General features: G+C 33.5%; 1 protein-coding gene across 1 annotated transcript in view; it reads right to left on the reverse strand.

Moving 5' to 3' along the window:
* LOC129226625 (pre-mRNA-splicing factor SLU7-like) overlaps window positions 1-18,506 on the reverse strand; it is a gene marked incomplete at its 5' end in the record, with an annotated part of 53,931 nt that overhangs the window by 3,104 nt on the left and 32,321 nt on the right. Inside the window, 7 exon segments of the mRNA XM_054861256.1 lie at window positions 836-937; window positions 1,588-1,695; window positions 7,765-7,875; window positions 9,925-10,029; window positions 10,320-10,516; window positions 11,519-11,586; window positions 13,174-13,271. Of these exon segments, the coding sequence (XP_054717231.1) occupies window positions 836-937; window positions 1,588-1,695; window positions 7,765-7,875; window positions 9,925-10,029; window positions 10,320-10,516; window positions 11,519-11,586; window positions 13,174-13,271 (789 nt within the window).

Consider the following 18,506-nt stretch of genomic DNA (forward strand, 5'->3'; position numbering starts at 1 on the left):
TCGCTATGAGCCTCTTTTTGCTCAAATTTTTAATGTACATATGTTCAAATTAAATTTCTAACAAGTTTCAAATGTTGAACTCTCGTTCTTTTGGAATGGAATAGAAATTGCTCTCCCAATTACATACAATCTATTTCATTAGTGAATTGAACATTAATAAATGTTTATTAAACGTTCATGTATGCTGTGTGTTTAAAATACAAGCACCTGCATTGTATATTTTATAAAATTATTACTTTGTTTTCTAATTAAGTTTTCTAAAAACAAATAAATAAATAAAAAATTCGCAATTAAAATTTATCAAATTTTGTTCATTTGTTGGCTACCAATTTGAAACCCTTAGTGAGGGCTCTTCAGGTGTGCATCACAAACATAAATATTACAAGTCAAAATCATACGTGAAAGGGAGTTTAATTCAGTTGGAATAACATTGGATCCAAAATTTAGGATGAACTAACCAATATAATGTCCCCGTTGCATGTGGGGTTGATTGCTTCTAAAGGGACTACTTAGATGAAGGGAAAATTTAAGACAAAATTATGATTCCTGTGCTAAAGTAAGTGGTGAAATATGTTTTTTGCTTGAATAAAAGATTATATTCATGCGAGAGTTTATTATCATATATTTCTTGAAAGACATGGGTGTATTGAAATTAATGAATGGTAGCTATGTTTAGATGATTAAAAATAACAGTTCAAAGAAAATGCATATTGCAAAGGGAGCGAGGGGAGGAGACAACTTAAAATGAAATTAAATTTTGGAATAAATGAATAATTAAAAAAAATAAAAAGTGCATTAGAGTTAGACAGAGAAAATAGTCAACTTAAAAACATACCTTCTTAAGCTTTTTATCCTGTTCCCCATCTGAATCATCAGAGCTTGAAGATACATGCTTCTTCTTCTTTTTCTTCTTCTTTTTGTTTTTCTTCTTTTTAGCCTAAAATATATGGAGACAGTTTGGAATCAGCATAAACTGAATTTTGGCCAAATCATATAACATTACAGTGAAATTTTAATTTATTGCTCCTGCATTCGTCATTTTCCCCAAACAATTGTTTTATTTGTTTGGTCCCTACACAAATTGTATTTTAATATTACTAACGAAGCTCACTCATATTGTTCTTCAAAAAGTTGTCTTCCTGTATACATCACAGTTCACATTTTTCCTTTGAGTCAAAATCCAGAAAAAAGACTTTTTTTTTTCTAATTTCTAAAAAATCATGACTTTGGAAACTGCTCAAACTTTTACACACTCGTATTTCCTTTTCAGTTTAAAATATAAGCCAAAAATCCGCTCAGAATCATTTTCAGCAATTTATTGCACATACTCAGTTAAGAAAGTCTATTACTTGATATGAAAATAATTTCATTTTGTTCTCAATGTTGCACTATCATTCCAAGTTAACAATAATAGTTGACATAGATGAAATTGAATGAATAAATAAATAAAGTAAACAAATAACACATTTCTGTTATTTTGTTCTATAACATTAAAATCTTACTATTTCTTATTTTAAAATGTATCTTACAAATTTCAATAATTCAATAAATTATCATTCAGAGTAACATGTTAAAATGGTGACTTACAGCAAGTGAAGAAACTTTTGATTCACCGGAACCCTTGTCACTGAGAGAAGATTCATATTTGTTAATATTATCTTGCTCTTCTATTTTGCTACTAATTAGAGTTGATGCCTAAAATTACAAAAACAACTTTACCAACACCTGTCATAAATTTAAACTATAATTTTAGTAACATGATTAATTAAAAGCACATAAAGCTTGACTAATTAAAAACAGGTTATAAGCTTAAGCAATGGCCATATTGGATGGATTTGTAAAGTCAAATAAATCAAGAATTGAGTGATATGTTCAATGATCTGCTATCAAGTTGTTCTGTTCAAGTTGTGCAAATGATTTCATAAAAGTTAATTTGTTATTCAGTTACTTTTATTTTGTTTGGAAAAAGCTTTAAATAATTAATTTTTGCATTAACTGATTTTAAACACATAGAAAAACACAGAAAGAATGTTTTAAAAATGTATCTCAATTTTTATTTTTGAGAAAAGTAGTGTCTCCTGATCAATGGATACTAAAATAATAGTTTTTTAAATCAGAAGAAGGAAGATTTGAGTAGAAACTGACAGTGGTACAGCCAGAAAATTTTGTGGAAGGGGTTCTCAAAATCGAATATTGTTGCTTTCTTTCTCATTCATAATGCAAAAATATTTAAAAAATTTAATACCAAACAGTTTCTGTGGCTTAGTACTTATTTATGTCCCTTGCATAAAAAATATTAATAATTCATATTGATATCACAATGACTTTAAAATGAAGAAATGAGGGGGGGGGGGGTTAAAAAACACAATATAGTTATCACTACTTGCCTTTAACCTTATATTTAATTTTCTGTGGTTTTCTCGTCAGATTTAAAACATCCTCTTGATACACATCAATGTTTTTATGGATGTCAAATGCAAAATTATGCAGTAGATATTTCTTTGTGAAGAAAGCAAACTTATGTTACTTTCAAAATAATTATTGCATACAGTACTTTCATTAAGTAAATTTATATAGAAAAAATAAAATTTTTCTTAAACCGCTTATAATAAAAAAGCTTATGAAAGATCGCATTCGTTCTATCATTAGCTTTGTTTTTTAAACACGGACATTAGGGTGGGCCGAAATAAGTCGAAAATTTTTTTTTTCGAAATCAATTTTTGGATAGCGCGCAAAAGTTGCGTAGTGAGCTAGTTAGCACTCACAAGAAATTTCTTGGATATTAAAAAATATCTAGCCGGCGCTATTTGACACTGAAAAACCGAAAAAAAAGAGAAAAATGAATTTTTGTCGAATTTTTTTTTTAAAAACTAAATTCCAAATATTTTGCTGGAATGCACCGAAAATGTTATATAATGAGCCAGTTCGAACCCATAAAATGTTTCATTGATTTTAATGAGCATTTAACCGCTCCTTTCCGACATCAAAAATTGGAGAAAAATTAAAAAATATTGAATTTCTTTAAAAACCAATGTGAAAATTATTTTTCAAAATTAAATCATAGACTAATTAAATAGCGTCATTAATCATAGTAATTATTATCACGCAATAGTATCATACATTTTCGAGAACTACATATATAGATAATAAAATTTTAAAAAAGAAATCTTCAAATTTGATTTATAATACCTCATGCATAATGAATATTATATTTTGGAATAATATTGTCCCTTGTTATCAAATGATGGAAGTTCTTTCCTAGCTTGAAGTTTAGCACGAATGTATCCATCTCGTGCACTTTCACCACGAACTTTTTTTGCAGCTTCGGTTATTAGTTTCACACAACGTTTCACAGCTTGCGTGTGACAGGGAAATTTCTCGAAAGTAAACTCTGTCGAATGTTCTTTGCACATTTCTTTCCATTGTTGGTCTTTTAGATGCATTGTAAGAGGTGGCTCTGTTACAACACAGTTTGCCCAATCAACTAAATCAACCAGGGCCGATCCTAGCAGGTGTGCAGAGTGTGCGCCGCACAAGGGCGGCCGAAGCAAGGGGCGGCCGCAGGCCGCATCACATAGTTCTTATAATCAAGCAAAATTCCTCAAGAATTTCTCACAAGATAACTTATAATAAGTAGAATAAATATGCTGATTTTTAAATGCTCAGTTGTCAAAGTATGTGTCGATTTTCCGACAGCATAGCATAGTTTAAGAAAAATAGAATGTTAAAGAACATTGTGTTGGTTCATTGTCCATTAATATCTTCTCTTAACACACATGCTTCATTTGGTTGCAAAGTTTGTGACAGAACCGGTAATCAGGCATGGATACAGGGGAGGGGAAAGGTCCCCTTCTGAAGCATGAAATGGTGCCGTCTGAAAGGAGCACAGAGGGCGACCACTAATGTTTACCCCCCAAGCTTTATAGACCTAAACAATGAAGACATATTTTATTTTTGAAAAAAAAAAGTGATACTAATTAAATACTCTCGCAAGCATTTCAAACAACAAACAATGTAACAAACTCTGTGTTTAACAATCGTGGATGCGTGGAAGGAAAGTGGAAAATTGCGACTCCCTTGAGAGTGACATATAATATGAATGACGAACTAAAATGTTGTACTATTCCCCCTTTACGACAATTTTTCAGATTAAAATCTTGAATAAACTGACCGGTTTCAGATCAGGTAGGAGGACAGGGCCCTTGCCCCGGGAAGCAAATTGTAGCTCCAAAACGAAGATCCAAGAGGATGCCATGACCTCCTTGACGAAACTAAAGAAGGCTTAAAATTGCGTTTCTAGGACTTTACTTTCGGAAAATTTTGCTGGTTGAATCATCGATCTTAAAGACCCAATTAAGTCTCTGATTCGCCTCTTCCACCTTAACTTAATCAAACAAAGCCTAAAAATGTTGGCTCCAAAATCTAAAACGTGTTTTCAGACGACAGCCCTTCCTATCATCAAACGTCCTATAAAATTGCTTTGGCATTTTTCGAAATTTTTGCAGTGGAGGACCCCGAAATCCATTCGCAAACATTACTACCAAAGACAGTCTCAATTAGCGTCTTTATCGAGAAGCCCCTAATTCCACCCCCTCTCACTTAACGTATTGAAAAACAAACTAAAATTGCGTTTTTCAAACATCAGTTTCAAGAACTTTTGGGGAAAGACCCCGGATCCCCCTTTTTTCCAACGCAATCACTATACCTGAAATTTCGTTTTTAGACGGTTCCGTGGAGCCACAGCTTCCTGCCTAAACTAGCCTGAAAATGACTTCAGTTTCAAAAACACAGTTCGTGAGGGCACACTGAACTCCCGCCCGCTCTTAGTCCCATCGTTATCAAACAATGCTTAAAATACCATTTTGGGACTTATATTTCTAAAAACTTCCGGAGGAGAACTGCCAGGCTTATGTAACTTTTCACGACGCTAGGGCATATCCAGCAATCGTCGAGGTGAGGTGGACAAAAGTCTATAATTATATTTTTCAGACATTAATGTTGAAAAATATCCGAAAGATCCGTAGAAGCTTCCCAGTTTTGTTAACGTCACCAAAGATAATATAAAATTGCGATTTTAGAAATATCCGCTAAAGAGCTCCAAAATCCTTCCTTCCCAAAAATAGCCTATAATGGATTTCAGTTCCGAAAAAATATTTTGGTTCGGAATATTTTCACGTTTCCCCTATTGTTTTTAAATCCAGCCAAAAACGAGTTTTTGAAAAAATAGTGCGGAGAAATTACCGGAGGATAGCCGCCAGATCCCCTACCGTCACCAAAGACGGCCTAAATTTGCGTTTTAAACTTATATTTTAAAATCTTTCGATGGGAGACGATTGAATCTCCCCCCCCCCTCTTGCAACATCAACAAAGGTAACCCAAAATTGTGGGTTTAAAATTTCAGTTTCGGAGATTTTTCGGGAAGAACGCCGATCCTTCCTAAAGCCGGTCTTAAAAAATAGTTTCAAATTGATTTCAATTTTGAAAGAATATTAGGAAAGAACTGCAACATTACTTTCCCCTAAAGTCTCGAAAAAGTTCCTAAAATTGCGATATTTGACGTCAATTTCGAAAATTTCTCCATGCACCTTGAATATACTTGACTCTTTTGTCCTTGCAACCAAACACAATTAAAGATTAACTAAAAATATTTTTCATACGCCAATTTCGATAATTTTCTTGGAGCAATCCTCTTCCCCTAAACCCCTGACACCTCTCCCCACGCTTCCCCTTCCTCCGTCCCTTCTCTGATGTCACCGAAGAAAGACTAAAAAATGCGTTTTTACGACTAGTAAATTTTAGTATCTATTACTTTTTTCAAAGATATAAAATGTACCTAAGGAGTTTCTTATCATAAAAAATTTCTTCCTTTTTATAAGCTCATTCTTCTGTCCCCCCCCCTCCTTTTTTTAAATTCGAACTTGGCATAGAAATTTAAAGAAAGATTTATATAGACGTTAAAGATTAGTCAAAATATGCAAATTACTCTTGAGGGGCGGCACATTAGATCTTTGCACATGGGCGGCCGACACCCTAGGATCGGCCCTGAAATCAACGGCTTCAAAATTGAGTTTAGGACGCTCAAAAAATCATACACCATCCGAGTTCTTCTTCTTCTTATTTCTAGAGTTCAGAATGCGCCTAGCAGCTAATTCCCGAATGTATTTTCTTGAGTCAAACAACATTGTCAACAGTAGCTGTTCAGTATGAGCGAAATATTCATCACTTGAGAGAACTTTGAAAATTATCTCCTTAACGTTGTCTGGAAACTGCCTTGCAAGAGAAATCATTTTCCAAAAATGTTGGGCGCGGTACTGGCAGTTCGGTTTCATTTTTATTTCAAACCACATTGGAGCATAAACTAAAATTACATACTTTACAAGCATTGTAAGGTTTTCCGATGGAGTTGGAGTGCCTATATACAAGCGTAACAAACGGTTTGTAGTTGTCAGCCATCGCGCATGACTGACTGAGTTTACCTCGGCTACTGTCAGCCACGCTTGAAGGACAACTACCATCTTTTACGGCAAGACAGATTCTATACAAATATTGTTGTTCAGTACTTAAATTTTTTATCTCTTCCATGTCCAAAACCAGAAGATTGCAGTCAATTTTATCAAATTTGACCACCGGATTTTTTTTACAATCTCTAAGAAGTTGTTCGATAGCTCCAGAATATGAATGTGGCCACTTTGTGCAACCGTCCAATTCCAGTATAAAATGCCTCAGTGGCAACTCATTGTGGACATTGGACACAAGAGAGGACCCCTTTAATTGCTTAATTCCCAGCTGTGGAGATGTAGAATTACAGCATTTCTTGTCGGGGGGGTTTTGTCTCTTAAGTGGGTCATAAAGTCGAGAAGAAGAAATGGCTTGAGAAAATGAAGAATACTTGCGTTCAATTCATTAATCAGTTTAAAGGACTTCAGAGGATTCACATTTTTTAATACTCAAGGGCTCTATTTGTCAAATATATATTAAATAGTTATAAAACAATCTTAGGAATAATAGAAGTAGTTGAGCGCCGTTTATTATCCAGGAGAAACAATTGGAACCGAAGATTAAAAAATTAGCATCTTATGTAACTATTTTTTATTTGAGTGTGTGCATTTTTTAAAATTGGCGTACAAATGTCGCATAAAATTGATTGAATTTTCACTGTTTTTTCTAAGTAACGTATTGCGTAACATTTCAGTACTTACTTATTTCGAAACTACTTTTTTCTTTTTTTCATTTTTCCAATGTTTTAGTCTTAAAGGAGCGTAGCTAAATATTCTACGAAATGTATAAAAGTCTTTGAGGATTTCAACTAATTCACTGACAGATACTTCAAATGTTTGCTGAAACTAGCTTCAAACTTTTATTTTCAACACCCCCCCCCCCTTTTTTTTTTTTTTGAAAAAAGTGCATTTTTCCCTTTTTTTCAGTTTTTCAAGGTCAAATAGCGCCGGCTAAATATTAAACAAATTTAGCGAATTTTTTTGTGGGTAATAACGGGCCCATATAGCAACTTTTCCGCACTATCCAAAAACAGATTTCCAAAAAAAGTTTTTTCGGCCCACCCTAACGGACATACACCATCAAAGAAAATGACTTAGCTAAGGTAGTACATAAAATTGATTGAGATAAGACTTTTTAAAAATATGCTCAATGGACAAAAGTTGGGCAGTATAATAATTGAATAACCATGAATTAAAATTAACATTTGTAGAAGAAGAATTTCTGTAAGTTCCCGCATAAAAGTTAATAACAAATAAATGCACTTACTTCATGAACAGCTTCAATACCAGCACTTCCAGTGCAATATGAATTTTTTATAAACGAGCGGCAACATTTGTAACCCCATCGAAAGTCGTGCCAAAATGAGCCCCAAACAGACTGAAAAAAAGAAAAAGTTAATGTTAAAACTGAGATACACAAGACTGTGAAACGAACAACGCTGAATACGAAATGTGATTTATAATAAAAAAGTAAAATGATTAAAACTCATATGCAGCTTCAGGTATTATCAACTGGAGTGGTTACCTTGAGGGAAGACTTTCCGTAGTTTTTGAACGATCCTCCCCATATTAAAGAAATAAGCAAAATGTTAGCAACTTTTAAATTTTAGCAAATGCAGATTGTTACATTTCAGTGAAATCCTTTAACAGTTGCATAATTTTCCAAAATCTACTTTTTTTCCAGGTGAGCAGATACTCTGTTTTAAACTACTGCTCTCTCTTATAACCTAATGAGGTGTTGTGACAGTCAAAATTCTTTACAGCTCTAGATTGTAAACGCAATGTAATTGGGAAAAGCTGTTCCTAGGACTGGGTGATATATCGATATATCGATATAGATCTATTACCGCAGTAACGATACTTAGATTTCTATCCGTCCAATATATCGTTTGAAACAGAAATAGGGGACATATTTACCGAGAAATTGAAATACTGACTCAAAAATACATAATCTTTGATAGTTTTGTGTGATGGGTGAGTGTTTGAAATTTCAAGAAATTATCTACATTCTTCAATCACTTATTTAATATTTAATTATAGTAAAAGGGAAAATTAACGGGGCTGCCAAAGGTCAAGGTGGGCCCAAGGTCAGTTTGGTCTCCGGATCCCATCCCTTTATAAAGTTTTCAAAAGCGGGGCCCTTCTAAGGACTGTGCTTCTAGTTTCTGACAAAGCTGATATGGCCTCTCATGGGCCCTGAAAAGTGAATGTGTGTTGGTTAAAAAAGCATCTTAATGCAACTATATCTAGTTTGGCGGGAAGCTTTTTGCTCACCAAGCAACCACCTCAATTAGAAAAGCTTCCCGCTAAACAACATAAACAATTTGAAGGATCTATCCATATTTCTGAGGAGTTGAACCTGGGAGGAGATTCTAACGGAAGTAGGTGTGATGAAAGAGGAAAACAGGGAGGATGATAGTTTGGCAGATATTTGGTGGGTAAACTAGATATGACTTTTTAAGGCTGAGGGTTTTATTGGTTTAGGATGAAGGCTTTCTTTTGGGGGGGGGAAGAGTTAAAGGTTTTCTTGGCAGGGAAATTTTACAACAGGGTTGTTTTTACTGAGATATTTATTTACTGAGTAGAATGCAGTAACTTTAACAAGAGGTACATACCCCCAAAAGTCATGCTCTCCCCCCCCCCCCCCCCGCTGAAATTTTACCAAACACCCCTCAAAATGCAGCTTTCATAATGAGATAAAATCCTTTAAAAAACAACTTCTCTAAACTATTCTTTTGTTTTTAAATCGTAAAATAAACTCTAAGTTTGCTAACTTCTCTATTTTGTATCAAATTTGCAAATTCCGACTGCATATTTCAGCACATGTTATTTTAATTAGCTGAAATAATTCAGAAGCAGGTTTAATAATTAAATATAAGAGACACGCAGTCCTTCAAAAATTTCTGTTGACAAATTTTACTATCCAGTTTCGTTTTTTCTTTCCAGGAACGATGAAGGGTCACGCCAATTGCTAATGAAATATCTGACAAAATAAAGTAAAATACAAACCCATTATTGCTAACAAATTAGTGCTTAAATTTCAATAAATTATTTTTTAAAAAATTGCTTTAAAAGTTTATAGTGTACTATATTCATTAATGAGGAGTCATGTAATGTTTGTATGACTTCGAAAAATAAACACCACTGCCACAGACATAGAACTTGTTCCATAATCTATCTTTTATAATGAAATAAGTTTGATCCAAAAAACGGGGCTTTTAAGCAGCAAAATTAGCATGTAATCGCTGATTTAAAATGATTCTGATTGAGAAACATAACATGCTCCCTGGGCACAGCACCATCTGGATTTTCCTCAGATCTGACCTCACTTTTTCTCTCCGTCGATCGGCACACTATTCTTTCTAAGCACTATAGTTTAATAAAACCAGTTTTTATTAGATCAAACAAAATGGCTAGAAAAACTTACTTTATGATTGTTTATGTAAACATCTTCTTCATATTTCGATCTTACAACAGGTTTCTCATCTCCTTTCAGTACTTGTCCTTGTCTTGAATATTCAACATAATGCTCCTGAAGGATTTGTAAACATGGAATTGTAGTAACTTTACAAAAAACTATGTAAATACATATAAACGCCATTTTAAAATCATTCAAAAGATTTGTTTTTTAAACTCTCACAGTAAAATGAGAGTTTCATGATAATACAAAAGAATTCACCAGTTGCAATAACTCTGAAATATTAAGTCAAGCTTAACTACTAAATATACAAATATTATTAGTGCATTAAAAAAATTTAATAATATTTTCTTTTTTAATCCATTTTTAATATTTTTTTTAATGATAAGTTCTAAGACACTTACTGTCTGAGCAAATATGAGTTCTTTAGGTGGGGCATTCAAGTATTCTTCCCCTCCATATTTTTCTACAATGCCTCCTTTAATACTCTCCTTTACTTCTTCTTTCTTTACATCAAATTCCTGATGCAACAATTCTGCTTTTGTGGGTTCAGCAAGTAAATTCACTTCCACTCCTTTTTCATATGCTTGCCATGCAAATACTATTTGGATAAAATAATAAAAAATAATCATGTTTTTCTGCAAACGATATTTTCTTTTGAAAAATATAATAAAACATAGGTTGGGGACTTTAACAGTTTTCTACAAATACAAAAGTGCTGATCAGCAACAAGCTCTGGGACCAGCCAGGCTGGTCCTTGTCAATTTATCAATCCCCAATGAACTGGGGCCACGGTGGCCTGATCAGCAATGAATCTGACTTGTGATAGGAGGGTCCTGGATTCCATCCTAGCCGGTCAAAGATCCACCCTTTTCATTAATGGTGACTGGAGATGTTAAATATGCTTGTAGCCACGAAGTTCTCTAAGTGAAACAATATCTGTTGGACAAGGGATTGCTTGGCTAAAGGTCTGGATTAAAAAATCAAAGCTATCTTCAGGACCCCATCCAATCGGTTAAACAACAAATAGTTGGAAATACGAGAGACCCGGAGTGAAAAGAGAAAAGCAATGATCCCCATTAAAACTATTCACCCCATTATAAGTAACTGCGGCTTCTGCCAAACTATTCCAAATGAACCATATTGAAGTATTAATTTTTCTTGATTTCAAGATTAGCTTGGGATTTGAAAAACTTAGAACAATGACCCTGGTTTTGCATCGGTGCAGAAATTTAGCCCTTAAACATCTTCCATTTTAATCAACTTAAATAACTGGATCATGTCCTCTCTTACTCTTTTTTGCCCAAGATTATATATGTGAAGCACTCTAAGCCTGGAATCACTACCTAAGTTGGAAAGTCCATTTAATAACCCAAGTATGCTTAGAAAGAGAAAAAATCTGGAAGGTGGGTCATTTGTGGAAGAAGTATAAAGTGAGGATGGTACTGTAGGCGTTGCAGGACAGCATTTGTACCATCCTTCACTACTTTAAAAGTCACTTTTAAGAAACTTTCTAGAAATTAAGAGTTAACAAATACAATACATGAAAGGAAAAAAAAAAACGGAGAAAAAAAAGAAAACAATTAAATATCAAAATACATACATTGTGTCTTGCTGTGTTTTGATGTGTCACCAGTATATCTAATGAAATTATCACCAGCATAATGCAATCTGAAAATAGAAATGAGATATTTACCTTATAACTACAATGCTTTTAAGTTTACATTACCCAAATAACTTTCCTGGAAATAATTAAATGGGTTTGACATTTAAAACTGCAAAAAATAATTGAGGAAAATGCTACTGTGTGCAGGTAAATGGTAGCATCTGCAGAAATGAGTTTTTGAGGCATTTGAAGAAGCGACTTTTGGATTCAATACTAACAACAAAGGAATGCTGGAATTAGACATTTTTTCAGTGAAAACCAAATAAGCATGCTCGTACAATAAAGCTCTATTACAGTACCCGCCACTAATAAAATCACTGGATTATAAAAGCAGCCACTTTTCAAAATCAAATCTGGAAGAACAGAATCATTGCAATATCCTAACGTGCTAAAACCATCCATTAAGAAAATACTTTTCCACATAATATGTAACAAATTGTTAACGAAGTACCAAGAAGTGAAAATAATCAATCTCAGATGATGAGGAATCTCAGTGCTAAATTTGCCCTCTTCAACATAGTTCAGAAAAGTGCTTGATGTTGTACAATGCACTTTAGAGCAAAGATGAAAAAATAATGTTGAAATACACAAAACATTTTGTAAATTTTCAAATGCTGCAGTGAGAAAAGCAAAGTGCTGAAATTAAAAATTTAGATAACCAGTGTAAATGATAGGAGAACCTATTTTCTGTTTTGGAACGAGAAAGTATAAGTGGTCCTGGTAGGTACTGCTATACAGCATGATTTAGAGAAAAAATCAATTAAAGCGCACCTAGGACGTTATCTTTAAACGTGGTTTGCTCAAAACTTTAAAATGTCTTTTTACACCCCTTCGCTTCTCACAGCCTCAAATGATATTGAATCTTTACTTTCTAATTCTTTTAATCAAACAACAATACATCAACATTTTAAGAACCTCGTGCAAGTAAAAAAAAATTACCTCATGTTTAGTTAAAATATCAATTGTATTTTGAAACACAAACAAAAACTAATGAAGTAATTCCTTTTGTTATTAGAGTTCAATTCAAAACCTTTATTTTATTTATTTTTTTAAATATAGGTAACGCCGGTTTTTAAAATCAGCCGATTTATAAAATCGAATGTCCTTAGAACGAATGTGATTTTAATAAGCGGCAGGCACTGTAGTACAAAATATGACAAAAATGCAAAAAAATAAAATTTTGTAGTTACTACCCTTTTTCTGCCCATGGCAGAATAGTACTGCACATTTGTCTTCGATAAAAGTTGTTACAGTTAGAGTACAAGTTTCAAAATGTTCGTAATAATTAAAAGTGAAATATATTTTATGGTTGAGGATGGTCTTTACCATTTCACGGATGGTGCAACTTAAATAGAAATATTTCAAGGATTTTTTTTTTTTTGAAAAAAACATGAGAACTAAACTGTAGACATTACTTAAGAATGCTCATTAAATTTAGTACTTAATAATTGATCATAAATGATACAATCTAAAAGTTCAAAACTTACAGAAATGTTTGACATGAAAAGCAAAGAAATTCATTTCATATGCATTGGCAACAAAACAAATCATTGTACTTTTTTTAATGCAATATATACAAATTCATTACTTACTCTTCAGCACTGATTCCTACATTTTTGTAAGGATTATCACGCATAGCTCTTGTCTTTGGGTCATAATAAGCTGAATTGGGATCAAGATTTCTCAAATACTGTAAAATAAAACTTATATTATTGAAAGAAAGAATAGAAAATATCTAAATGCCTAAAATTACAGCAACACTCCTTTAAACAGTAACAAAGTTAGATGCAGTAGAACCTCGTATAAACCAGGCCTTTGCTCATCCGGATCAAATTTGTCAACATAGAAAAATTTATTTTCACACAACTAACTTATTAACTACCAAATAAATAACATAACTAACAAATTATTCTAACAGACGTATCACTTTAAGTATGCCAAACATTCAGTTTTCATTTTAATTAAGTTTACAGTTTGTTTAATAAGTTATAATAATCTAACAAACATCATGATGCTCTGGGAGTGTACACCACTCCAGCTGTACTACAGTTGACGCTTGATTTAACTGCCCTCTACGTCCCACAGAGAAAGGTCTTTATAACAGGATTGGTCGTGGTAAGGGCTAGAACTAAAAAAATATATACAAATGCTTCATGCATGTTCTGTTGCTCCAATAAAAATGGTATCTTTTCAAAGGAATCTGTTGTGTCCAAATTATTTTTTATTATAGGAATTTTTAAAAAAAATTGTGGGCACAAATATTAAACTTATTTTAAAGTAGAAAATATAGGAAAAAATTAATTTCATGCATAAAAATTATTTATTTTCGTAAGGTAAAATCAGAAACAGTTGTTTGCCTATTTAGCACACATGATTTTTGCAAAAAAAAAAAAAAATCCATTTCAGTCATAGATGACAAATAGTGTTTTTCTTGCCTTTCTAAAAAATTTATAAATCCCTTGAGCATTCGAAACATTTTTCATACTAGGAAAGTTGGTCTCAATTTTTTCTTCTTCTTCACCTGATCATGATACCCCCCCCCCTCCTTTTTTTTGTGGATGTGCAAAATGAGATGTCTGGCACATTCTAAAGCATAATTTATATAAGAATAATTGCTAAAGGTTAACGCTTCATCCAACTCCATTTTCTTGGAAAACATTTTACAGCATTTCATCTTCTTCGTTGAAATTTTCCTCTCAGATTGCCTGGCCAATCACTTCAGCAGTAGATTCCGATTCCTTTTGCTTTATAAAATTAGAGAGATGAAAGCAATTCTTGATGATCTTTTCTGAGACTTGATATCATGCTGCTTTAGAGATGCAAAGCTGTAAGGATATCCATGTTGTAATTTTAACCTTCGTCGAGTGCAGAAACAAACTCTTAAAAACCATGTGATTCAAACACCAAACTACCAGTACATCTGTCAACCCCTTTTTCTTAGGAATCCAAAAATTTCACTTTTTTCCCTCCCTTTATTTTTTTCTGTGCTGTGGTGAGTGGTGATTCCCCTCCACCCCTCTCAAAGTTAGATTGAACACTGGATACTCCATGCAGCTGTCTGTAAACAATAGTCATGGTCATTTCAAGTCACTAATTTGTTTTATTGGAAAAAACACCTGCAATAAAAGGTAAGGCTGCTTAGTTCAGTGGTTGGAAGTAGCAACACTACTGTAGTAGCTACTTTTTTTTAGTTTGTAGCAACAGTAGTTTGTAGCAATTTTTGGAAACTACTTTTACATAAAGTTAAAAATAAGAAAGAAAAAACATGGTTTTAAGCGAATCTGACAGGTTCGACATCGGATGATGTCAGATTTGTTTCGAGCAAATCTGACATCATCCGATGCAATGAGAAATAAGACTCACAAAAGTACAAACTGACCTCAGGCATATAATTTTAAAACCATTAGTTTTCATATATTGCCAATATTTGTATGGAATAGAGCAAGGCTTTGAAAGAAAAGAATAAACTATAACCGCCAATTTAGTAGCACATTTGTGTTCTTTTGTCATCCAAGAATATCCCGTGGATGAACGTTTTAGATTTCAATGGAAGTATTTTTTTAATTTTCACTAATGTGGAAGTTATTGTAAATGTTATAGAAGAGGATGATATTAAAGTACCTTGGCTGGTTTATAATAAATGTTTATGTTATAGAAAAGTATGAAAACGAATTTTTTTCGTTTCATGCCAACTTTGCTGGTCAAGCAAAAAGTTTTTGGGATAAATGTCATCTGCACATAATTTAAAATTGCACATTGAAGTAAGTTATGCATTCTTAGTGATGTTTTATATTCGGGATAGCCTGCTCATTAGTATTTAATAATAAACAGTGGTGCCACTTTAGTTTTTCATATTTCTTCATTTTTGCATTTTTAGTGATTGCGTGTTGATATATTAACACAATAAAAGTCAATTATTAATTATTAGTTTTTGAGATTTTTAGGTAGGATTGAAAAAACATTTTTATTTCATTTTATCAGTGGAGTAAGAAAGTTTGTGATATCCTGTTTTGGACCCCTAACTTGAAGTTCTAAATTATTAATTCGTTCCCACAAAATACAAGTACAGTAGACTCCTGATTATCCGGACTAATATGATTGGCAGTCCAGATAACAAAAAATCCGGATAGGACGGAGTTCAATCTTCTAACTCCATCCTTTACTTAATTTAAAACACGTGCAATTACATATTTTGGATAAATAACAAAAACAGAAGTAGTACTTACTGTTTTATTTAATAGATACGTATTCAATTTTCATTTTGAGAAAAAGTCCTTGATGGAGGACTGTTTTTGCTTTTCAGCCCTTTCACGAGAAGCAAGGTCTCTCCACTTAAGCAAGCAAATTATATCCGCTGGAGTTACTTCCTCTTGCTGACTTATACATGTATACTAAAGAGCTGTCTCAACCATTTTAAATCCTTCTGAGTTTGGGATGAGATTTTCTGTGATCTTCTCCTCCTCTTCTTCTGGTGTTTTTTCTTGCACGATTGTTTCTAAGATGTCATCATCTGTCATTTCATGAGCTTCGTCACTTTCCATCATTCTGTGACATCCTCCACACTGACACAGTCGCATTCTGGTATTTTTTTACGCAATGAAACGAGCTTTTTGCTTCCTTCCTTTAATTCAGATTCGGCCTCATAAAGTTCATCCCTATTGTCTAATAAATTGTTCAAAGATTTTTAAAGTGACAAGCTTGGAACTTCAGCCCATGCTTCAGTCAGGGCCGGATTTAGGGGAGGGCAGGCCGGGTTGCTGCCCCCTGGGGCCTCCACAACAAAGGGGACCCCACAATAAATTTTTTACAAAATATCCTAACTTTCACGGGTCAGTTGATGTATTTACTATCAAAAGGCTGATCGAAAATATCCGATATATACATATATATATCAAAATATTCGGATATACAGTCGACTCCCGCTACAACGCGATCCGACTTACGCGAAATGGCTATAACGCGAGTTTTTCCGGAGCAATGAATGTTAGAGCTAAATCGAATTTTTCGCTCTCAACTCGAAAATATTTCGAAAGGAATTGTGATGCTAAGTTTCGGTTTTGTTATTGACCACTAAACACTAATTCGTGAACGTACTTTCATCCTTTCATCATCACTGACTGTGCAAGTTCCCACACACCGCACTATAAACATAACATTGTCAGTGTGTATGTTTTACCACTCCCCATTTTTCATTCACAATGGCTATATTCTGAATATGAAAGGTGATGAAATATTGTGGCACCTAGGCACACTGTTTCATGTAAAGTTTGAAGACGGAAACAAAAACCAAAAGCAACAATTTAAGAAAAGGTAAAGATTTTTGATAAGCTTGAACAACTAGAAAGTGGGTCAAAGGTAGCACGGCAATTATGTAGATGGGTGAATCTTTCATACGTATAATTAAAAGTCAAGAGAAGGCAATCTGTATAAGTCCAGGGGGTCCCAGAGGGGTATTACCATGGATGTAAATGTTATAAAAGCAATTGCGAAGCTACTGTATTTGAAAATATATTAGAATGACGATCAGATTGCGCAGGATAAATCATCTTCAATTTTTAAGTTATAAATGTAACTTATTGTATCTACTGTATAGTACTACTGCAGAGCAGTGCTTTATTATTACTGCATACTGTACATTCCGTACTGTTTTATTTATATATATCTCTCTCCCATTGATCATTGATTTTGTGTATCGTAACAGTATTTTATGTTGAATAATGCAACTTTAAAAAAAAAATAAGGTAAAAATTCAGCTCTTTATGTAAGAAACGGTAATATATAGTTAACAAATGATCAAAAATAGTTTAAAACGTGTTTAAATGTCTAAAATGATTGGGTATGTTGATAAAAAAAATCATATGACACAACAATTTTTCACAACGCGAAATTTCGACTTACGGGAGGAGTCTTGGAACGCATCCCTCGCCTAAGTCGGGATTCGACTGTACATTAAAGTATTGGGTACTTTCGAAAATATGATCTTTTTGAACCCTGATTAATGGCCTCCACTCTTTCGTTGCCCTGGGGCCTCTACACTTCCAAATCCGGCCCTGGCTACAGCCACCCATATTATAACATCTAGAATGTCAATTTTCTTGAAAGTAATTAAGTAATCTTCATCATTTTCAATTGCTGATATCAACGATTTTAGAAATAGCTGGCAATACCTTCTCTTTAGCATTTGAAGCACACCCTGATCCATTGGTTGGCTAAGAGCTGTTACATTATTGGGTGTGTTATTGGGGGATCAGAATGCATGGAGGTTGTGGGCAGGAGTAGAAAAAGAAAAACATTTTAGTATTCTTTATTTTCCCCATGCACTTCCATGACTAGTTTACAAATGACCGATTTCAAACATTCTTCACAAAGATAAATAAATACCTTTGTGCTGAACAGTAAAGTAAGAAAAAACAATGTCAAAAAAGTACAAATTGCCAATTACAGCAGACACGTGTTTTGGTGTTTCAGGGAACGCCTTTTTCAATGCAAAAAGTAATGAGTTTATGGATGAAAAGACATCCAACAAAAGACAAGAGCAGATAAGCATGCAGCTTAAAAGATAAAAATAGCGGATTAGCCAAACGCCAATGAGAAAATTATAAACCGATAAGGAACCAATAGGAATGCAAGCAAAGGCCAAGAACTTTCTCTGAGGTAAGAAAGAGATCCAGAAAGAAAGAACTCAACTAGACAAAGATTAAGCCAAAGCTTCAACAACAAGAAAATGTCAATAACCGTGAACCGCAAGGAAGGAAAATTCCTTGAAACGCTGAAACACGTGTCTGCCGTAATCGGCAATTTGTGCTTTTTTTGACGTTGATTTTTCTTACTTTATTATTCTTCACTAGGCCGGATAGTATGGAGTCCGGATAATCGGGAGTCAACGGTATTTATAAAATTTAAATCCTACAATAAAAAGTAAAGC

The sequence above is a fragment of the Uloborus diversus genome, chromosome 7 (genome assembly GCF_026930045.1).
Source record: "Uloborus diversus isolate 005 chromosome 7, Udiv.v.3.1, whole genome shotgun sequence".
Lineage (NCBI taxonomy): Eukaryota > Metazoa > Arthropoda > Arachnida > Araneae > Uloboridae > Uloborus > Uloborus diversus.